This window comes from Peromyscus californicus, unplaced genomic scaffold (genome assembly GCF_007827085.1).
Source record: "Peromyscus californicus insignis strain IS unplaced genomic scaffold, ASM782708v3 Scaffold_21__1_contigs__length_65335640, whole genome shotgun sequence".
Classification (NCBI taxonomy): Eukaryota; Metazoa; Chordata; class Mammalia; order Rodentia; family Cricetidae; genus Peromyscus; species Peromyscus californicus.
Genome location: NW_026294514.1, coordinates 36351154 through 36374277, shown reverse-complemented (window position 1 = coordinate 36374277; position 23124 = coordinate 36351154). Strand labels below are relative to the sequence as shown.

Sequence of the window (23124 nt, the reverse complement as noted above, 5' to 3'; positions counted from 1 at the left end):
CCATTTGGAGGTACTTTTTGTGTAAGATAATAGATATGGGTCTGACTTCATTCTTCTGTGTATGGACATCCACTTCTCCCAGGACCGTTTGCTGTCTTTCCTCCATTGGATGTTTGGACGTCTTTGTTGAATGTTAGGTAGCTATAGCTGTAAGGGCCTATGTTCAGCCCTTCAGTTTCTCCCATTGGTCTGTATGTCTGTTTTTGCACCAGAACAATATTCTTCCTATTATTATGGCTCTGTCGTGTATTGTGACGTATGGAATGGAAATCCCTTCAGCATTGCTCTTTTTACTCAGGACTGTTACAGCTATCTGAGGTATTTTGTGATTCCATATGAATTTTAGGATTTTTTTCTATTTCTGTGAAGAATAAGATGGGGATTTTGATTGGGATTGAAACTCTTACTTTAGAGACAGGCTCTCACTTTGTAGCCAGGCTGATCTCAAACTTTTGGTCCTCCCACTTTAATCTCCATAGTGATGGGATAACAGCTGTTTACCACTATGCCTGGCTTCTTAGGATTCTTTTTGCTGTTGTTACATTTACTCATTCATTTTGTGTGTGTGTGTGTGTGTGTGTGTGTGTGTGTGTGTGTGTGTGTGTGTAAGTCAGAGGGCAGTTTGTGGGAGTTGATTCTCTCTCTCATCTTAGGGATCACTGGGATTGAACTCAGGTTGTCACTGCTGCCACCTAGAGTATTCTTGGATACTTTTCTGAGCTTTGATTCATGTACCAGGCTTCTTCTTTTGGGCCACCAACCAGCTCCCAGATCATGACATGCAGATTTAATATTAGTTATGAATTCTCAGCCTAGCTTAGGCTCGTTTCTGCTAGCTCTTTTAACTTAAGCTAGCCTGTTTCTCTTTATCTACCTTTGGCCTTGTGGCTTTTTACTTTTCTTTCCTTCTGTATAGCTTACTTTCACTGCCCCATGTCTGTCTGGCTGGGGGCGGCCTGGCTTCTTGCCCTGGGCATGTCCCTCTCTTTCTCCCTCCTTCTCTCGTCCTCCTTCTCTCATTTTTCTTCTTTCTTGAGCCTAGATTTCTCCTCCTACTTATTCTCTCTGCCTGCCAGCCCCGCCTATCCTTTCTCTGCCCAGCTATTGGCCATTCTGCTCTTTATTAGACCAATGAGGTGCCTTAGGCAGGCAAGGTGAGACAAGTGCAACACATCTTTCCATAATTAAACAAATACAGCATAAACAAATGTAACACATCTTTACACAGTTAAAATAATATTCTGCAGCATAAATAAATGTAACACATCTTTGCCCAGTTAAAATAATATCCCACAACAGACTCACCAAGATTTTCCTTAAACAGTGGAGGCCTTCCCCTCAGCAGGGAGTAAATGAGCTGAGACAGAGCAGCTATGTGAATGGCAGGTCCACATAGAGACCAGGAGAGATGCCAAGGGAATGCTGCCTGCCAGGAAGTATCAGAGGCCAGTGCTTGGAGCCAGATGATAGACTCCATTGTTTAGAGGGTACAATTGATCAGAAGGCATCACTGTGGGTTCATAAAGGAGAGAATGACACTGTGAAAGACAAGAGAAAAAGGAGTTGACTGGAGGCCACATGTAGAGTGGATTGAGATAGGTATGTGGGCGGTAAGAAATGGGCCGAAGGAGGCAGTCAGGGATGGGAGGTATGGAATTTTGTTATTATCCGGGAAAGATGAAGGGAAAGGGCACCTGGGAGAACAGATTCAGAAGATTATGAGGAGGGAACAAAACTTGGCTCCTAGTTAGTGCTAGGAGCACCCTCTCACAGTGATGACGTGACTAAGTCAAATGGCTTTCATCTCTTTCTCCCTCCCTCTCTTTTTTTGTCCTTTTTCTCTTGAGATAAAGAGCTAAGTATAATTCACTGCGAAATTTCAGGAAGTGGGAATTATGAGCATGAGAAGATACTTTAGAAACGATGTTGAAACCGAGACCTTCTACAATGAGGAAACCTGCTGCGTATGGTTCTTGGTGGTCTTACCCAAGTCAACACATCCAGTTAAACACAGCACAAGAGTAGTGATGTTGGGGATGACTGGTTTCTGAATTAAGGGCTGTTTCTGCTAAGCTGCTTCATCTAATGATTCAGATGTCTCCTCTGATTCCAACTCTAGAATCATCCTAAAGCTCAAATCCTACTCTACACTTTCCATTTGTGATCTGGGTATGAGTTCATACCTGTATGCCTGTTTCTTCATCTGCAAAGCAGGGCTACTGATAGCTCCTCTTTGTCATGGTGGGTTGTAACCAAGAATCATTTATACTAAGATGCCTGGGGAAGGGAACTGTTGGGAAATGTCCTGTAGCCCAGGTGGTAGGTGGGGAAGCTGTTCAGGGCCAGGCAAGAAAAATAGAGAGAATGCAATGCCATATGCAAGAGAAGACTCCAGTACTTTACTAAATGACAGAGGGGTTCACCACTAAGCAGTGGTCTTAGTCTGTAAAGGAAAGCCACCAACAGAGCTGGATGGAAGGGTTTGGGAATTAACAGAGGCAAGAGAGTTTAAACTCATCACTTCTCATGGTTATTAGAGATACAATAAGAAAATAAACGGAACCGTGATCCACAGGAAGCAGAGGCCACAAGAACACATTACCTCGTGGCTCCATCCTCTCCTCAGGCCCTGGAGCATGTAGAGACATGGTTTTGTGGAGGGAAGTCTACAGAGCCACATCCAGGAAGGGAGCAGTGGCTATATATGAGCAGCCCTGTTTTTCCCCTCTGTGGACACACAACTCTCCCACGCACACACATTTCTGTGGACATCCTTCTGCCGGGCTTTAAAGTTCGCATGGCTCAACAGCAGGGATGCTTCCTTCAGCTCTAAAAATATTTTTAAACATTCAGAGTTGCAGTTCAAACATTGGAAAATAACACCAGGCTGCCTTATTTTGCAGGCATTGGCCCCATTAGGAATTGGCGTTGCCACAGGAGAACAGGTGAGTGGTATGTCCTTGGTTTCACCTCACTGACCACCGACAGAGGATACTGTCATGTTGCACTATAAGTTGGGAATTTTTTTTATCATTATAAAAAATGGTGGTTCATTAGAATTCAATGTTTTGTGAATTTTTCCAGAATTCATGGACTCAGGTCACTATTTTTTTTTTCTTGAAGCAATTACTCAGAATTAACGAGAAACAACTTATTACTGTCAGGGCATACAGTGACTTTAAGAAAGTCAGCTTCCAAATAGAGTAAGGGTGACATCATTCTCTTCTTGTGCTTATGTACTAAGCATAGTGCCTGTCTGCACCTGCTGGAGTCGGCCCAAAGGCAGGCAGAGCAGAGTGAGGAACAGATTTTCAGTCTCCCAGCGAAATGAACAATACCACCCCGCCACCGTTCCGTTTTGTCATTGTGCCATCTGCTTGTAGCTGTCGCCGTATTCCATCCTGATGCTTCACTCCGTTTCTCGCTTGCCAGGTGCTAGAACAGTCATCTCTTTATAAATGGAGAGCCGGTGTGATTTGTACCTGACTCAGTTACATCTTCAGATTTGTCCCTCTCTACCGTTAGGGTCACCTCAGGCCAAGTGAGCGGGGGGGGGGGGGGGGGGGGGGGGGGGGGGGGGGGGGGAAAGAAAAGAGAAATATAGTCCAGGCTTCCTGAAGTCTAGTAATGAGTAACAGCTGGTGTGGAATCGTGGTACTGCCAAGCTTAGGGATCATGCAAACGAAGGCCAATTCTTCTGTTGGTGCTATGTTGAAATGTTTAATTCTATTTCCAGTGCCAGAACCGAGTGATATTTAAGCAACTCTTACAAGCGAACGCCCTACAGTTTCTCCAGATTGACAGCTGCAGACTGGGGAGTGTCAATGAAAACCTCTCAGTGTTACTGATGGCCAAAAAGTTTGGAAGTAAGGGTGCTGTGGAGGCTGTGGGCCACACCTCCACTCAGTTCCCACCAAAGGCCATGCATGCATGCTCCCTTTGCTGGCCTTTGCAACTCATGGATCTGTAGTTTGCCTTTTCTCTAAATCTTCTTTATCCCTTATCAGTGAGTCTTGGCTGATTTCCATCCTAGAATTTTGGGCTAAATATTAAAAAATGATCGAATTGCCCGTAGACACCAAAAAAAAAAAAAAAAAAAAAAAAGCACCACCATGGAATCTCCCTCCGTCTTCCTCTCTCTGCATTACTTTTGCGTTAAATTGAAATACCTTTCTTCTAGTCCCTGTTTGCCCCCATGCCGGTGGAGTTGGACTTTGTGAACTGGTACAGCACTTGATTATATTTGACTATATCTCAGTCTCCGCCAGCCTTCAAAACAGGTCAGTAACATGGCATTAGCTTCTCTCACTGTGGTAACATCCCTAATATTCCTTGATACAGAACAGTTCTTTGAAAATTCTTTCAGGGTCAGAGATACTCAGAACCCTGTGCACCATTGCATGCACCTAGAATAGATTTAAAATACCAATTCCAAATTGATATTGTTCACTTTTTGTTTTAATTTTTTCCCTTTACTTTTATGTATATGGGTGCTTTGCCTGTACATGCCTCTGTACGTGTATGCAGTGCCCAAGGAGGTCAGAAGAGGGCGCTGGATCCCTTGGACCTATAATGACAGCTAGTTGTGAGCTGCCCTGTGAGTTCTGGGAATTAAATTTGGGCCCTCTAGAAGAGCAGCCAGTGCTCTTTACAGCCAAACAATTTCTCTAGCCCCAACAGGATTTTAAATCGGAGGAGTCTCCTTCCTGTCATTTGCACATATATGGATTTGCTTATTATACTTCGTCTGCTGAAGCTAAACATATCACAGGAACCTCACTAAAGTGAAATTATGAGAACAAATGTGAGAGTCTACAAGGGAAAGGCAAACACCCAATTCAGGACTGTAGGAAAGAAAAGGATGCCAAGGCACATGGAAGCAGGGTGCGGGGCGTGGGGGGGATGTTCAATTAGAATTGAAATGGTTTTCTTTATTCAGCTGGCTAGTGAGTGAAAAACACTTCCTTTTAAATCTGCCTAAACTAGTTTATGCTGGAAAGAACAATCAGTTTAAAGGGAGGAAACCGGACTTCCTCACCCTAGAGCTGCTCATACCTAACCTCACAGGAATCTTGACAATGAAGGTCTAGGTCCTTAGTCTTTTCTTAGTACTGTCCAAACTGATTCCAGGTTGAAAGTACCCTTCCTACATTGCTCTGTATTTACTTTCTCATTTCAGTTCTTGTCTTCATGAGAGCCCTGCAGGTCCCAGGGGATGAAAGAGTCACCTAAGCACCCTGGTGCAGTGTCCCTGGTGTGAGAGACCCTGCCAGGCAGAGCTGGTGCTTCATATAGGCTTTGCAATTCAGAAATGCTTGTATAAAACTGCCCCCAGATAACCAACAGCAGGGGGTGACATCTTAAGCTCTCAGATTTGTCATTGTCTCTGCGCTTTTTTGAGACCCAACTGTCTCTCTCACGTAGCTGGCTCTCTATCTGCACCCTGTTCCTTACATGGGACACAGGCGCCATGAGCTTCTCTTGACAGCTTATTTGTGCATTCCTGGTTGTTGTGTGACATTATTCCTGGGGAGATGGGAACAAACTTCGATCACCCTATATCCGGAACCGATGGCAGACTCAAGTACAGATACCACCAAAGTCCAACTTGGTGAACTACTGAGTTTTATTGATGTTACTTATAGGAATATGGGTCAGGGGTCACTTACAGGAGCAGAAATGACTCAAAGACGGCTGCCTGACCAAAGCCCATCCAGCATGGGTGACAGCTCACGAAGCTGGAACTGGGAACACACTGCACAGCCTGCAGGCAGCACCACAGATTGAAGAGTCCCTTAGAGGTGACTCAGTTCTGAGACTCTTCCAGGCAGCTCATCTGGGTCTTTGCTTCTTCTAGGCAGTTTGGCTGGGGCTTATCTGTTTCTTCTGGGTGGCTGGGCTTGTCCGAGAGTGACTCTCACTACCCTTTAATGTTTACTCGGGAAAGAGGGGCCTCGTAAATGTGGTCAGTTTCAGGAAATTCCTGAAGCTACTTTGAGTTGTTTACTTCATCTCCTAGTGAGCACATCTCATTCCTGTGGTGATATATTGTGTCCCCCAATATATTGTGCATCCTAATAAACTTATCTGGGGTCAGAGAACAGAACATCCACTAGATACAGAGGCCAGAAAATGGTGGCACACACACCTTTAATCTTAGCATTCCAAAGGCAGAGGTCCATCTGGATCTCTGTGAGTTCAAAGCCACACTGGAAACAGCCAGACATGGTGACTCACGCCTTTAATCGCAGGAAGTGATGGCAGGAAGCAGAAAGGTACATGAGACATGAAAACCAGGAACTGGAGCCTGGTTAAGCTTTTAGACTTTTGAGCAGCAGTTCAGCTGAGATCCATTTGGATGAGGACACAGAAGCTTCCAGTCTGAGGAAACAGGATCAGCTGAGAAGTTGGTGAGGCGGGTTAGCTGTGGCCTGTTGTGCTTCTCTGATCTTTCACCCCAATACCTGGCTCCGGGTTTGTTTTTATTAATAAGACCTTTAAGATTCCTATTACAGCTTCCCTGCAGTGTTTTCCACCCTGTTGGTTCACTTCACTAAAACATTCTGACTTAATAAGTTTCACTCCAAAATGGGAGCCTTTAATCTCCTAAGATCTGCCACACAACAGTGGTACATCCTGGTGCACATCTTATTATGTGTCATCACGTTATCAGGAGACTAAGGAAATACCCACCCTTTAGTGTATGGCACCTGCCCACAGGACCGGACACTGGCATACAGAATTTGAACAGACTGACCCAATTCCAAAACCTGTGCTTTTCACCTAATCATCGGTATAAATGGAAGGAACCTCATTTGGCAGTTTAATCGAGTTAACTGACATTTGGCCTTAGCCACCACAATAATCCGAGGTGTCTGGAATCTGAAGTGCTGTCGGGGTACTACAAAACCTTCAGGGTCACTTCACAGTATATCTCAGCTCTTACATATGTCTGGGAGATGGAAGTACCTCACAGAATGACTCACAAGAAATATATATTAACAGCTAAGCCTTGGGGACTGAACCTAGGATCTTATCCAAGCCAAGAGCTCTACTAACGTGGAGCTGCAACCCCAGGTCCTGCCGCACCTGTTGCAAAAAGGTTGTGTGTGTGTGTGTGTGTGTGTGTGTGTGTGTGTGTGTGTGTGTGTGTGTGTGCGTGTGTGAGAGAGAGAGAGAGAGAGTGTGAGATATTGAATGCAGGCACAGTTGTGGTCAAAGGATAACCTCAGATGCTAGTCTTTACCTCCCAACCTTGTCTAAAACAGAGGTCAAACCCAGGTCTTCATTTTTGTAAAGCCCAGTGAGCCATCTCCTCCACCTACCATTTAAGGACACTTCTGCTTTCACAGTTACTAGCTCATTGAGTTACCTAACTTCAGGCACTAACGCTCCAATGTCCTAGGATGTGCGAATATGTGGACCATCTGCATGAACATTTCAAGTATCCCGTGGTCATCAAGCATGCTTCCTATCTGCCTCCCAAGGTAAGTTGTGACCTAGGACATGACGCAGACGTTCTACCATCAGCCATTGTGCCGCTGAACAGGGACCACAAAGCCTTGACAATTCTTTAAGAGTTGATTTTTCAACATCTAGAAACAAATGGCTTTCTAGTGATGAGTATCAAATCTTTAAGTTTTTGGTCAGTGGGAAGCTAGTTTTATGACAACCTGACATAAGCTAGAGTCATTTTGGAAGAGGGAACCTCAATTGAGAAAAAAATCAAGAAGACTGGTCTTCGGGCAAGACTGATATGGGTGAGTGCAGCTTACTAGGGACAGTGCCACCCCTGGACAGGTGTAGTACTAGATGATATAAGAAGGCAGACTGAGCTGGGCGTTGGCGGCGCAGCCTTTAATCCCCACACTCGGGAGGCAGAGTCAGGCAGATCTCTGTGAGTTCGAGGCCAGCCTGGTCTATAGAGCAAGATCTAGGACAGGCACTGAAAGTACACAGAGAAACCCTGTCTCAACCCCTCCCACCCCCACCCCCCCAAAAAGAAGGCAGACTGGCAAGCCATGAGGAATAAGGCAGTAAGTAGCATTCCGCAGTGGTTTCTACTTCAGTTCCTTCCTTAGGTCCTCCCCTCTTGAGCTCCTGTCTTGATTTCCCTTGGTGATGGAGTGTGACCTGAGAGATGTAAGCTGAAATAAATCATTTTGTCCCCAAGGTGCTTTGTGGTCAGTTTTATCAGGACAATAGAAATCCTAAGACACAGAGCTATGGTCATATTTCAGCAGTTGCTGAGCCCTCAAAACACATTCCTTCTGCCCCAAAGCCAGCACCATCTGCACCCTAGTGACCGAAAGGTTTTGACTACAGTTTTGTGACCTGGACCATTTATCCTGATTTTGTCCAGATTATGGCTCATTTTCACCAACAGATTTAAGGTATCAAAGTTTTAGTTTCACTAGCAATCCAGGTAAGTAGCCAATAGTGTGGCCCTCTGTCCTCTTTAAAAAACAAAAACCCTTTGATTTGAAAGCTTTATTTTTAATTATATGTATGTGTGTGGGTATGTGCACATGAGTATAGCACCCTGGTAGGCCAAAGGAGGGAATCCCCTGGAACTGGGATCAGAGGTTGTGAGTTGCCTGAGGTAGGTGCTGGGAACCGCACTGGGCTTTTTGAAGAGCAGCAAGCACTCTCGACTGCTGAGCCATCTCTCCAGCCCCTCAACTTAATTTCTTAAATACAGAACTACCTCTGGATTAGATTTAGAAGCATTTCTAGCAGCAGCAGAAACCAGTGTTAACATGTCTCAACCTGTTGTTGTCTTTGCTAGGATGCAGGCTACTCAACAGAAATGAAGGAGGAATCCGTAAAGAAACACCAATACCCAGATGGAGAAGTCTGGAAGAAACTCCTCGTTGCTCAGGATTCATGTAGTCAGCCTTAACACTTTTTTTTTTCTGAAGTGGAAATGCTTAAAATTCTGGCGCTTTATAAAAATAGAAGAAAAATCAAGTCTAGCTGCAGGTCATACTCACCTCAGGAATCAGCTGTCATCATGGTGGATGGTCAACAAGTCAATATTCTTTTTTTTTTTTTTTTTTTTAATTCTAAAGCAAATGTACCTAACCCAAAGCCCAGGAAGATGGTAAATCTCTATCAAGTGCTAGATATTAAATTATAATTTGAAAATAAGCAATGTTTCATAATAATTCCTCATTCTAACACTTGTCATAAATCAGAATAAAACTGGTTCTGCATCACTGTAAGGAATCTGGGAAAGCAGAAAAAAAAAAAAAAAAAAAAAAAAAAAAAAAAGATTCACTCATTTGTCCTGAAATAGCATCCCTTCTGTTATCAGTCCAAGCATTTTAGGGAATCCACACCTCACTGAAATTAACGGGGACAAATGGTATTTCTTCACGCTTTCATAACTCTTAAAAAACTATCTTAGCCAGGCATGGGAACTCCAACTTGTAATCTCAGCATGCAGGAAGCTGAAACTGGAGTAGTACCGTAAGTCTGAGGCTAGCCTAAGGTACATACTAGCTCCAGACCAGCTGGGCCAAAGTGTGAGACATGTCCCCGTACCACCACAACCACCAAGAAACAAAACCTTAAAATGTGATTTAAAACCTTCTGATGGTTAACATTACATTTAAGGTTTAATTACTATGGTTAAGATAGGTGTATATATAACAACAAAAAATGCCTCTGGCATGTAAAGCCCCCCCCCCCATCATTTTTTTTTTTTTTTTTTTTTTTTTTACCGGATGTTGAAGATTCTTAAATTGACTGATCTTGTAAAAACTGCTGTTCTAACAAGATAATAGGTCGTAAGACTAACTGCTATTTTGGCTTTTGTAATCAAACCTGCTTGCTCTGCTCAAAAAGATGACTGGGGCAACTGCAAGACATGTATGTTAAGAATTAGACCCTGCCTACTGGTAGGCAGAATACATGTAATCTTGTGGTTTTTGCCTTAATGAGCTCTGGGCTGATACGGCTAGAATGCTGCATCTTGGGAGCACTCTCAGGTGCAGACCGGGTCCCAATCATTCCAGGTGCCAGAAATTAAAAGCATCCTATTGAAATTTACTCACGGTCATTGTAGTGGTTTGAAAGAAAATGGCCCCCAAAGGGAGTGGCACTATTAGGTGTGGCCTGTTGGAGGAAGCGTGTCACTGTAGGGGCGGGCTTTGAGGTCTCCTATGCTCAAAGTCTCACTGTCGCAGACTACTTCCTGTTGCCTACAAGATGTAGGACTCTCAGCTACCAGTACAGCACCATGTCTGCCTGCACTCTGCCATGTCCCACCATAGTGATAATGGACTGAACCTCTAAACCATAAGCAAGCCACCCCTTTTTCTTTATAAGAGTTGCCATGGTCATGGTGTCTCTTCACAGCCATAGAAACCCTAACTAAGACAGTCATGGCAAATCTCTGAGTGACCCACAGACCCCTAACCATCTTAAGTGGTCATTATATTTTCAAATAAAATGTGACTATACTGAAGTACACTGTGGGAAAATAGGAGGAAAAAAGTTTAGTCGACCTTACTAAATATAATTTAACTATCAGGCCTAGGCTACACAGTGAGTTCCAGGCCAGCCTGGGTAGATAAGATGCTGCCAAACAGACAGACAGACAAAACCAAGAGGGCTGGGGATGTGGCTAACTTGGTAGAGTACTTGCCTAGCACACAGGAAATTCTGGGTTCAATCTCCAATACATGCCTACAATCCCAGCCACTAGGAAGAGTCAGGAGGATGAGGAATAAAGTCATCCTCAGCTACAGAGTGTGTTTGAGGCCAGCCTGGGATACATGAGACCCTGTCTCAACAACAAGCTAATGAAGGCTTAGGGTTTTTAGGTCAATCTATTTCAGTCAGAAACTTGAGCCTGTCACCAAGCCTAACCAAACTCCCTCAAATTTGTGCTCTGACCTATACACACACATACACAAACACACACACACTAATAAAAACTAATTTGAAAATTTTAAACCGACAAATTTGCAAAACAGTTTATTACTACAGCATATAAAACATTTATAAGTAAACATAACATAGTTCAAGTTTAGAGGAATAACAATCTGAAATTTCACCAGCCGTCTTCATATAGATATATATAAATGCCTGGTTGGTTTTTTTTACACTTTTTTTTTTCCAGAGCTGAGGACCAAACCCAGGGCCTCTAGCAAGCGCTCTACCACTGAGCTAAATCCCCAACCCCTGCCTGGTTGTTTTTGCTGAGTATATAATCTCAGCTTTTTTATGTACCTCAGTGAATACTAAAGGAAAGGCAGTTCTAAATGCCAGTGATGATAGTTATAAATAGTTAGATCACCGTCAGAGTTTTAAGTTTATTTTCCTTTAGAGAAAAACTTATCTTACCCTGGCATCAGGCTCAAACTCTGGTAATATTCACACCATCTTTGAAAGAACTCTAAACAGCCATTTCCATTTTAATCGTTGGATGTGGATTATAACCTTCAATCTGAAAGTCTTCAACTTTGAAATCATCAATTGTCTCAACTTTTCGAAGGATTTTGAGCTTTGGGAAAGGTCTTGGCTCTCGCTGAAGCTAAAAATAAAATCATGGTATTATTTTACGTTTGTTCCCAACACAGTATTTTATTTTATCACAAAGTACTATTTCACAGGAGTGCATTACTGTACTGTCTTTTTTTTTTCTGCAACATTAGGGATTGCACCTAGGGCCTCATGAGAGCTACATAAGTAATCTGCCATCAAGCTATAGCCCAGCTTTGTTTACTTTTTATTCTGAGACAGGGTCTTGGCTAGTTATCTAGGCTTATGTTCAACCCACTCTGTAGCCCAGGCAAGCCTTGAACTTGGAATGCTCCTGCTGTAGCCTCTTAAGTAGCTGTGATTACAGGCTGAAGCCACCAGATAACTCCTGATAAATATATTAGACATAGGGACACAGTTGTTTACTTTTCTGAGTCTAAATTTTCTCTCTAGTGTTCACAAAACATGGACACTCATATTCTTACTACCATTTCAATTCATTTGTTGGCTGCTATATTATAGGAATTTGAAAAGAATTTAAAAAACAGGCTTTTTTTTTTTGCCGGGCGGTGGTGGCGCACGCCTTTAATCCCAGCACTCGGGAGGCAGAGCCAGGCGGATCTCTGTGAGTTCGAGGCCAGCCTGGGCTACCAAGTGAGTTCCAGGACAGGCGCAAAGCTACACAGAGAAACCCTGTCTCGAAAAACCAAAAAAAAAAAAAAAAAAACAGGCTTTTTAAAGTTTAGACCTAAGTACTGTACTTAAGCATCAAACTAAAGTCAAACATTTATTTTCAGCTCTTCAAGGAAAAATATGACTTAAAATGCCATATCTCCTGACTCTTCTCTCTGATACTGGGGTTTATTACCTTACCATGCTCTGTGCTTGTGGTTGCTAAGGCTGATAATGGCCTCATCCCTGCTCATCTCCCTTTGTAAAAGCCCTGCAGTTGGAGCACTTCAATAAGACAGCATCAACTAGAGTGCCTGTGATACAAAGGATGCCCCGCCGTCCAATCTTTTGTCAAGAGAAGACACCAAGCTCAAAAAGAAATGTAACGGGTCTGTCTTACCTGAATTTTCAGTGGCTCGATGTGATTCAGGTAAATATGTGCATCTCCCAAAGTATGGACAAAATCACCTGGCTAAAAATGTCCCACAGGAGAGAACACAACAGTCAATATTTTAGTTTAAATTCTTTTAAAACACATTTTAAAACAGATTAGGGGCCAGTGAGAAAGCTCAGTGGGTAGAGGCACAAGCCTGACAAACTGAGCTTGATCCCTGGGACCCACATGGAGGAAGAGAAATGACTCATGCAATTGTGCTCTCATCGCTATGTACACACTGGGGAACATGTGGGCCCCCCACATACACATACACAGCAACTTATATGAATGTTCGTTTCCATAGGCAAACAAGGTGCCAGAAAGCTCCAAGGAGGGTTATAAGGTGACCGCCAGTACATGTCTTATTTACATAAATTTTTCATAACATTTGCATGAAATTTTAATACTAATCAGACTGAATTCCCTGCTATGAGCTCGGTACATTACATTGGCTACAACCATGCCTTCTGAAAGCTGCTCACCTTCAGGCCTGTGATGTGTGCAATCATGTAGGTGAGCAGGGCATAGCTGGCAATGTTGAAGGGTACGCCCAGGCCCATATCTCCCGACCGCTGGTAAAGCTGGCAAGACAGCTCCCCATTCACCACATAGAATTGACAGAGGGCATGGCAGGGAGGCAGTGCCATCAGGGGAAGATCTGAGGAGTCAATGGTAAAACAAGCAGGGGTTTTAGAGAGCAGAGCTATTAAAAAGGTGAAACAGAAAACAGAAGCCCACCATGAAAAAAAGCTACTAACTTACAGACACCCACAGCTCACACCTTCCCACTATGTCAAAGTCAGACCATTTCCCCAACCCTGCAGCAGCGGTAATGGAAGGTAATGGAAGCTTGTCCATTAGCTTAAGGTATCTGCAAGTTTACATTTATGCTGAAGCCATGCTCTTTCATCCGAGCTAAAATTAAGGATCTGGGCTACTGTTGATGGCACCAAATAAAAGGAAAATTACTTCATTTGCAAAGGCCATACGAAACTGGCCTTTTAAGTCTCCATTAGAAATACGAAATGTCCTTTCCTGAGTACTCACTACACCCTGGCAGAGTTTAATTTTATAATTTGGTTTCAAGTTAGCACTTGAAACTTCATCTTCATTTAAACCATAGGTGTGTTTTTACAGGCCATTTAGCACCTTTCATATAAATGGATAAAAATCATGCGGGTCTACCCAAAGTGGAGCAGAGTGTGATTAGGTTGCCCAAGGGTACACGATCAACCACATGACTGGAGATGGTTCCGGTGCCCTATAGTGCCTCAAGCCACCTTGCTTCCCTTTGGCTAACTGGCCAGTTTATCCAAAGGAAGATGATGAGGCTGCTGTCCACCTTTTGGGTTCCAGGCACACATGATGATTCTTCTGTCATCAGGGTTGGTTTTGATGGTGTCAATCACTTTTTGCAGCTGGTCGACTCCTTGACCCGAGTAATCTGTGGGATTGTCAGGAGAGGACATGCACACTTAAGTTCACATCAGCCATAGCCTCTCATGTGATGACCCTGACAGCTTTCACTCAGTGCCCCTCCCTGACCCATGGTTCTAAGATACGCAGCACATTCTGAGTATTTCTCAGATCTTGCTGGATTTAAGTTCAAGGTCTTTATGGAGCTATAACAAACTGAGTTCTTTCCTACACAAGTCTTTTAAATATTTAGTCTGTGACAATGTCATTTCCTCCCCTTAATACTGCCCCAGTTGCTAACTGCTGTTTGGATATGGTTTGAATGTGTCGCTCAAGGATTTGTGAGTTGAAATGTAATTCTCATTTTGGGGTAGAAATTTAATCCAATTACGTAGTCTTGAAGAGGTGATTAGGATTAGAAAGTCATGAGGGTGGAGTTCCATGAGTGAATCTGGTGGCTTCATAAGAAACCAAAGGAGACACACTTCTCATCTTTCATCACCTAATACTGTGTCACCTTGTGTGACTATCATCAAAATGGAGGCATGTGAACCACCAGCGCTGAGATCTAACCACAGCTTCCTTAACTGTGAGTTTAGGGTTAGAAAAAGGGGGGGGGGGCTCAGTAAATGAATGTGGGGGCTCTGAAAAACTAAACATGCAACATCCAAAAACGAATTCAAAATCAGATGCATGAGGAACCTGAGGTGACTCTGACAGAGCTCCCCAGTATTGCATGCGGCACTTCACCTCAGTCATGGATGCAGTCTGAATACACGTACACGCTTTGCACTGCACATGTTGGTGCAACATGAAGCACCAACACATGCTGCCTGGAACACTTCAGCTCGGATTCATGACAACAGACTATTATAAACTGTGGCATTTTCCTGTACATACAGCTTGCTGCTTTTCTAGATTCGTAATGATCTAATTATGAAAAACTAAGGCTGTTAATATTTCCTAACTCATTCCTTGGTATGTATTCGAATTAGTATATCTTTGGTTTTGTTGGATGGGAGAGTTGGTCTTGATGTTTAAATGTATTTAATATTATTTTGTGTATGTGTCTGATGTGTGTGCAAGTAGGAATGCATGTGTCAGTGGACAACTTTCAGGAAAATTTTCTCTTTCCACTTGGAGCTCTAGAAAGCGAACTCAAGTTGTTAAGGCTTGTGTTGTGCTTTTACCCACTGAACCATCTTGCCAACCCAAATTAGTGTATCTCTGAATTGTAATATGGTAGAATCTTTGGTTTTAAAAATTGACTTGGGTTTCATAAAAACATCATTCAATGAATTGTATATTGAGATTAGAACAGAAATGCCAAGAGCTTCTGAAATCGCAAACATATTTCCGCCATTTTGTACTCCATATTTCTGTGGTGCGGAGTTCTCATCATTGACAAGTATGAAATCATGAAATCAAACTATCAATAAACTCTGGCAGTGGTGGCGCACGCCTTTAATCCCAGCACTTGGGAGGCAGAGGCAGGTGGATCTCTGTGAGTTTGAGGCTAGCCTGGGCTATAGAGCGAGTTCCAGGATAGGCTCCAAAAACTATATAGAGAAACCCTGTCTCAAGAAACTTAAAAACAAAAAAAAACAAAAACAAAAACTTTTTTAAAAAAATAAATAAATAAAAGTAAACTCTGAAAATTCCCTACAACCTATTTTCAGCCAAGATTTCTTTATGTGAAAATTAACAAGCACACCCCATCTCATTAATGTGTAAAATCTGCTACCATCTTTAATACATAATACGTTTATTATTTATTAATAAATGCTGAAATTACATGTATATCAAAGAATTGTTGTAAGGTAAATTTTTAATGATTTATTATCAATAAATATTTGGTTTGTGTATTATTTTATGTACCTATACACCTGGGGCTACAAAAAAAATTTCTTGGGCAAAGAGAGTCACAGTGGAAAAAGTTTAAGAAACCTTTGCTCTAAATAAACCTCTTTTCTTCAAAGTTATTTAGCTTTAAATATTCTGGTATAGAAACAAAAAAATAGACCAATCATCTCAGCAGTTTTAGATTTTCCCAGTGTCCCTATGTGATGTAGTCTCTATATCTACCAATTACCCTTGTCACACTTCACCAACACAATCTATTATTGTCCCATAGAACACTGGATCTTAAATAGAAGATAGCATTTCACATATATTTCAAGTAACAGAACTATAGAGTCCTTTCTAGGGCTTAGGCACTGTCCTACCCATACTTCCACCTAAAATAACACTAAAGTTTAGTCACTAACCACATCACTGACTTACAACTACCAGGAAAAACTGTAATTAATTTAATGATCTTGTACTTTTTCCAGTCTCATCTATGGACTTTAATTCCCGGCCTCCTGTTGAGGTGTGGAAGCGGAGCAGTGATTTGTTAATGAAGACCAGAAACACTTCATATATTCTCCTCTGGATACACTTTTACCAAGGTGTGTCAGTCAATTTTCTAGCACAGTTGGTACTTGGAGGGAAGGGACTCCCAAAAAGACAGCCCCAAGAAGGCAATATTGAAGACTTGAGGAAATATTCTATAGCTTGATTGTGGTGGTGATTCTGTAATCTATAAGTGTTAAAAAATCTGATAAAGTACAGAACAGTTTGTAATTATTCCCTGTAAGGGGAAAAGGGGTAAAGTATAGGGAAATTGTCTACGTTCAAAAACATTTAAAAAATAAGACAATCAGTTGGAGTGGTGGCACACGCCTTTAATCCCAGCACTCAGGAGACATGAAGGTGGATCTCTGTGAGTTCAAGGCCAGCCTGGTCTACAGAGGGAGTTCTAGGACCATCAGGGCTACACAGAGAAACACTGTAAAACAAACACACAAACAAAAACCCAACCAAAACCAACCAACCAAAAAAATGGTGGTAAGGGGAACATTATGGCACACCCCTATAATTCCACCAGTTGAGAGATAGAGATAGGAGTTGAAGGCCAGCTACAGTTTCATAAGACCTTTCCTCTGCCACACACACACACACACACACACACACACACACACACACACACACATACACAACACACACAAAATAAGATGTAGGCTGTTCAAGGCCAGCCTTGTGTATTATAATTATTTCCAGACTAGCCAAAGCTATTATAGTAAGACTCTGACTCTAAGTAAATAAATAAGACAAAGTATACACAAACATTAAATTTACCATTAAAGCTGTGTTTACATTTATATTATATTCATTTGTTTTGTTATGTGTGGCATATGCTATGGCATGTGTAGTCAAAGAACCTGTGAGAATAGATTCTCTCCTTCTACCGCATGGGCTACTGAGGAGCAAACTCAGGTCTCCAGGCTTGGAAGCAATCACCTTTAGCTCATTCACACTATATGTAACCATCACACTATTCACTTCTAGAACTTGTCAAATAACTCTATGCCCACTTATGCTAACTATCATGTGACACCCCAAGCCCAGCAATCTCTTCTCTTCTTTCTACCTTTACCAATTTGCCCATTCCTAGTCCACAAAGAATTCCACAGACAAATACAACTTCAGGCTTTACTGAAGAATTTGGATACTAGACCCATCTTAGTCAGTGTTCTATTGCTGTGAAGAGACTCCATGACTCCATGACAACTATTATAAAAGAAAGGATTTATTTGGGGCTTGCTTATAGTTTCTGAGGTTTAGTCTATTATCAGCATGGCGAGAAACTTAGCAGTATGCAGGCAGACATGGTGCTGGAAAAGCAGCTGAGAGCTCACATCCACATCTGCAGGCAGCAGGATGAGACACTGGGCTTGGCATTGGCTTCCAAAACCTCACACTTCCTCCAACAAGGCCATACCTCTTAATCCTTTCAAATAACACCACTCCCTGGTGACCAAGCATTCAAATACATGGGCCTATGTGGGGGCCATTCTTATTCAAACCACTCCAAGGCCCAAATTCTTCCCATTGGCTAGAAGGAGCTGAGAAGAAAAGCATACTGTCCAGGTTGCTGGTGCCTGCCCAGCCAGTGATCTACTACTTCCTGCACACATGAGCATATACACACATACACTAGTGGGACATTAACTTTGGAACCTGTCCTAGGGAGAGATGAGCCAGACAGTGGCAGAGGCTGGTCTCGTGACACTCAAAACAGTACCAGGAAAGAGGAAGATGCCAGTCACAAAATGAGATGTTTTCTTCACCCTCTGTCCCCACAGAGCAGGAAGGAAAGGAAGGGTAAGTCAGAAACTATACAGAGACACCAGACACACCATGCCACATACAAGCTTGCTAGTGCCTCAGCCCTGCAAAGGGAAATGGTCATCACAGGTAACTCCTGCACCTCGTCCCAGATGGACCCCTTTCTACCCTAAACCCTCACACTGACAAACCAAATCTGCCACTATTGGTCAATGACAAAGGTATAGAAAGTTCCAAGCATCCAATCATGGCCAATAAAGGCTAGCCACCAAAAGTATGATTCGGCCTTTGTGAGACTTTCTTGTAGCTTCTCCGCCATAACCCAGCACAGCTTCTCACAAAGTCAGTTACTTATCAACTCCCACGATATGGACTTATCCCCCATACTCTAAAGTGGATCTTTGAGGAAGAACACCCGGAAAACCTGAGGCATTATTATCGCCTCACCTGAATCCATGTCTTTGTAGTCTGCTCCAAAATGTCTCCACTGGAAACCATAAACTGGGCCCAGGTCCCCTTCCTGCCGTGCAGAGAATCCCAGGCTGTCCAGAAAATCTCGGGACCCATTGGCATCCCAGATTCTCACTCCCTTGGAGGACAGTTCTTTAGCATTTGTGGATCCCTGGAAAATACGAGAGTAGAACAGGCATAAAGAGGATTCTGGGCCACACATTTCCGACCCATGGTACACTCTCCATATGCAGCCTGTCTTCAAGCAGCCTGCTCCTGGCCAGGCTTCTGAGTGATTATAAAATGGCCTTACCCCTTATCAGAAATTTCCTCAAGGCACTTCTTCTATTCCCTTCAACTTTTTTTTTTGTTTGTTTGTTTTTCGAGACAGGGTTTCTCTGTGTGGTTTTGGTGCCTGACCTGGATCTTGCTCTGTAGACAAGGCTGGCCTTGAACTCACAGAGATCCGCCTGGCTCTGCCTCCCGAGTGCTGGGATTAAAGGCGTGCGCCACTGCCACCCAGCTCCCTTCAACTTTTAAAAATCTTTGTGTATGTATACATGGATATGTAAGCATGCCAGGGTGCATGTATGGAGGAGCTAGTTCTCACCTTCTACCTTATTTGAGGTGGGCGTGTCTCTCTCTCTCTCTCTCTCTTTCTGTTGCTACATCATCCACCCCAGGCTAGCTATCCTGTGAACTTCCAGTAGATTCCCGTCTCCTTCTCCCCTAGAAGTACTGGGATTAGATGGCACTACCAAATAGGGCTTTTTTTTTTTTTATTTGTTTTTTGTTTTTCAAGACAGGGTTTCTCTGTGTAATATTCCTGGCTGTTCTGGAACTTGCTTTGTAGACCAGGCTGGCCTCAAACTCACTGAACTCTGCCTGTCTCTGCTCCCTAAGTGCTGGGATTAAAGGCGTGGGGTACCACCACCGCCCTACCCATATAGGGCTTTTTTTTTTATGAGGATTCCAGAGGTCCAAACTCAGGCTATCAGATTTGTGTGGCCTTTACCCACTGAGCCATCTCCCCAGCCTTCCCTTTAATTTTCTAAATACCTCCAGGTTCCTAAAATATTCCTATCTCATCTGACAGTTTTGAATTGCTTAATCAAACATGCCCCATGTCTAAGCATCATACTGCAAGTGGACTTGTGTAGTGTTCCATGTGCAGTCTGTTCATGTATCATCTATCTGGCTAAAGGATTTGTGGTGGTAATCAGTAGCTAGCTTTTCTGGAAAATGTATGTGCATGGGTACCCGAGCCCATGGAAGCCAGTGAGGATATTGGCTGTTCTACTCTATTACTTCCTACCTTTTCCCTTGAGACAGGGTCTCCAACTAAACCTAGAACTTATTTGGGCTAGACTAGCGGCCAGCAATCACCGAAGATCCTCTTGTGTCCACCTTCCCATTACAGCACTCGGGTTACAAACACATACAATCACACCCAGCATGTTTTTCAAGTTTTATTTTTAATGTTATGTGTATGGGTGTTTTGCCTGCATGTGTCTGTACACCAAGCACATACAGTACCCAAGGAGAGTAGAAGAGGGAGTTGGATATCTTGAACTGGAGTTACAGATGGCTAGCCACTAAATGGATGTTAGGAACTAAACCCCAGCCCCTCAACCCCCCAACCCCCAACAAGAGAAACAAATGCTCCTAACCACTGAGCCATCTCTCCATTCCATACCCAGAATTTTTATGGGATAGCTGGGGAGGGATTGAACTCAGGTCTTGATGCTAATATAAAAATCCCTCTACCTACTGAGCCATCATCCCAAGTACTCTAAAGAAGGGGCTGAACTTGTAGTATGGCCCAGAATTCATCTTATCTCCTGGAGTACTCTAAACTAGCATCAGACAGAACCTCACTTCTTCTGGACCAGGATACAGAGGAGGAACTTGGGGCTACTGCCCCCTGTCATCACACTACTCCAATATAATTAAGGTACCCTACTTGACTCTTTGGTATCTACCAATTCAGCAATCAGTGTATGCTGAGTACCTACCATGTGGCTGGCTATATTTTAGTCCTGAGATACAACAGGAAATAGGAGAAATAGATTTTCTACCTTTGGGGAACTCACAGGACATTGTACTTACTTATCTCCCATCCAGAAGAGGGAGAGCTGATTTATAGGTCAGCGGATAATGCTTCCCTATGAAGAGAAACAAAGAGGTGACTAGAAGAAGGTCAAGGTTGTCTGAGTGGGACTGGAAGGAGGGGAGAGAACCATACTCCATTTGGAAGGAAAAGGTACTAGGTAATGGGAATGGCAAGTGCCAGAGGCCTGGGCTGGATTATCCCAGTGTGCTCAGCTTGGTCAAGAAAGCAGGATGGGTGGGAGAGAGAAGAGCATCTAAAGCCCAAGCTAGAAAATGAGCCAGTGACGTGGGAATGGCGAACAGCTGCAGGATTGACTTCTCAGGCTCATGGTGTGAAGACAGGCAGCTTCCAACAGCAGCACCACCCTTACCTTGATAAACCACAGCAACTCCTCCAAAACACCCTTCCAGAACACTCGTTTGGTTGTGAGCAGAGGAAATTCATCTGAAAAACAGTTTGTAACACAGTTAAAATGTGGTAAACATACAGCAAGCCATCATCCAGCTTTCTCTGTAGAGGGAAACTACCAGGGAAACAAAACCCTGGAGTGGCTTCAGGAAAACTGGAAACTACCACCACCCAGCTGCGGGGTAAGTCAGCGAAACCCCAGTTCTGCATTGACACAGGGGGTAACCATCTGGCACAAAGAAAGACCACTCACCCACTACTGAGCCATTATGAATGTTGGTGTGTAACAACACCCAAAATGTGGCCTAGGATACAACCTAAAGGCTCCCATGCCCAAGTCCACCAGGCTCCAGGCAGAGAGATGATATCACACTGGTTAAAAAACGAAAAACAGTTTTAAGATATTTGGGAAGCAAACTGACCTAGTATATAAAAACAGAACTGCTTACACTTCGGAATGGTTGCCAGGGAACCCAAAGGCAACACAGAACGGACAAGGTCAAGAGGAAAGGCTCAGGCTAGGGATGCAGCCTGAGTATATGTTTCGTAAGAGAGCAATACTTCCATCTTTAACATCTACATGGGAAGGCTGAATGAAGACGAGAGAACTGAAAAAAAAAAACCAAAAAACAAACAAACAAACAAAAAAACCTTGTCTACAGTAGAAGCAGAGGAAGTGAACTACAAACTGGGTATGTGGTTCGTCAAGAGTCCACTGTTCCAGGAGGCCCTGCACGCACGCTGGATTAATCTGTGCAGTCGCTGCTTAAGTTTCCAGCTCCAGAACAAGTTTCCAACTAAGTCTAAACTCACTACACGCTACTCTCCAGTGTACAACCAGTCAGTGTCAGGTTGCTCTCCATTCATCCTAAAGGACACCTTAACCCATCCAGCCCCAGCACCTAGGAGGTCCTGTCCCCTACCCAGCCCTGTGCTTAATGCCTGAGGCCAGCAACCCCCAAAGAGCACTTCTTCCCTGGGGCCACTCTACACGCTTACACATCCTCTCGGTTCCTCTTTAAAAGCCCGGGCTGTTGGGGGAAACCCCACGGTTTCCGCCTCAGGGCTGGGTTCTCCATTTTCCGCGCCTCTTTAGCACCGCCCAAGTCATTTTCGCTCCAATTTTTAAACAGTTGCTAAGGAGAACGAGCGATATGGAGAAGGAGGAGGAGCAAAAGTCGGGACCTCAGGGCAAGGTTTAGACAAGCCCGGACAGGTTTCTTCTACTCCATCCCTCCGGGACCCATGACCAGTTGAAGCTGGCTTTGGGAGAGGTGGCCTAACGGGGGGATGGGGGTGAGGTGGGGGTGTGTTAAGGACAAGAGGCCTTTAGGACCTGGTTTGCCTGCAGAAGCTATCACCCAGAGGCCCTAGGGTGGGAACTCGGAGCTTAGGATTCATAGAGCCGGGGTTAGGACTAACCGTGGCCGCCAGCCCCGCGCCTCCGCAACCCAACCCGCCGAGCGTCCTCCCGCAGTCCCTCCGGTTAGTGGGGACCAGCCGCGGTCACCTCTCAGGCTGTATCGCGCCTGCATGCCGAACACGGACAAGGTGCCAGTGCCCGTGCGGTCCTCCTTCTTGAAACCGCAGCGCATAATGTGCTCCACCTGCCCCAGGTACTGCAGCTCCCCGTGCGGCGGTGCCTCCGCGCCCTGCTGCTGAGCGGCGGACTGCATCTGGGAGCCCGCAGCCGGCATAGCGGAGAGCTGGCGACGGCGGCGGGGGCGGTGCGGTGGGCGCCAAAGCCGGGACCTTCCGCGCGCTCTTTTTTTGCCTTACACTTGGCGGGCCCCGCCTCTTCCTGCTGGGAAGCTTCTTGCCGGCCGGAATTGTCAGACCCCGCGTCCACGTGGCGGAATTCCTGGAGAGTGCAGGGCAAACACCTGCCAGCATTCCCAATTCTCTTGATTTACCCTATCTTGGCATTAAGAGTCTATAGGATCAAGGCGTGGTGACGCAACGCCAGTAA

General features: G+C 44.0%; 2 protein-coding genes across 3 annotated transcripts in view; one reads left to right on the top strand and one right to left on the bottom strand.

The window, feature by feature from the left end:
- The window catches only part of Enosf1 (enolase superfamily member 1), a 38772-nt gene extending 29713 nt beyond the window's left edge, over positions 1-9059 (top strand). For both annotated transcript variants that reach the window (XM_052749264.1, XM_052749265.1), the window contains 5 exons: positions 2904-2945; positions 3737-3866; positions 4181-4280; positions 7406-7487; positions 8789-9059. In XM_052749264.1, coding sequence (XP_052605224.1) covers positions 2904-2945; positions 3737-3866; positions 4181-4280; positions 7406-7487; positions 8789-8902 — 468 coding nt within the window. In that variant the 3' untranslated portion in view covers positions 8903-9059. The remainder of the gene's footprint in view (positions 1-2903; positions 2946-3736; positions 3867-4180; positions 4281-7405; positions 7488-8788) is intronic.
- Positions 9060-10981: 1922 nt separating this feature from the next.
- Positions 10982-22896, bottom strand: Tyms (thymidylate synthetase). Its single transcript, XM_052749263.1, has 7 exons — positions 22666-22896; positions 21118-21191; positions 18632-18806; positions 13941-14042; positions 13081-13256; positions 12563-12634; positions 10982-11542 (listed from the first exon to the last, which is right to left on the bottom strand). Exons 1-7 carry the CDS (start codon positions 22850-22852, stop codon positions 11405-11407), a joined length of 924 nt encoding a protein of 307 aa, XP_052605223.1. The 5' UTR covers positions 22853-22896; the 3' UTR covers positions 10982-11404.
- Positions 22897-23124: the final 228 nt, after the last annotated feature.

What these genes read in the sequence shown, in the direction of transcription:
- Tyms (XM_052749263.1), bottom strand. Translation starts at nt 22,852, where the DNA reads ATGCCGGCTGCGGGCTCCCAGATGCAGTCCGCCGCTCAGCAGCAGGGC. An exon ending in GGCGCGATACAGCCTGAGAG is followed by an intron (nt 21,192 to 22,665) that starts GTGACCGCGGCT and finishes ACTGTTTTTCAG; the next exon opens with ATGAATTTCCTCTGCTCACA. An exon ending in AGTTGCTGTGGTTTATCAAG is followed by an intron (nt 18,807 to 21,117) that starts GTAAGGGTGGTG and finishes CGTATTTTCCAG; the next exon opens with GGATCCACAAATGCTAAAGA.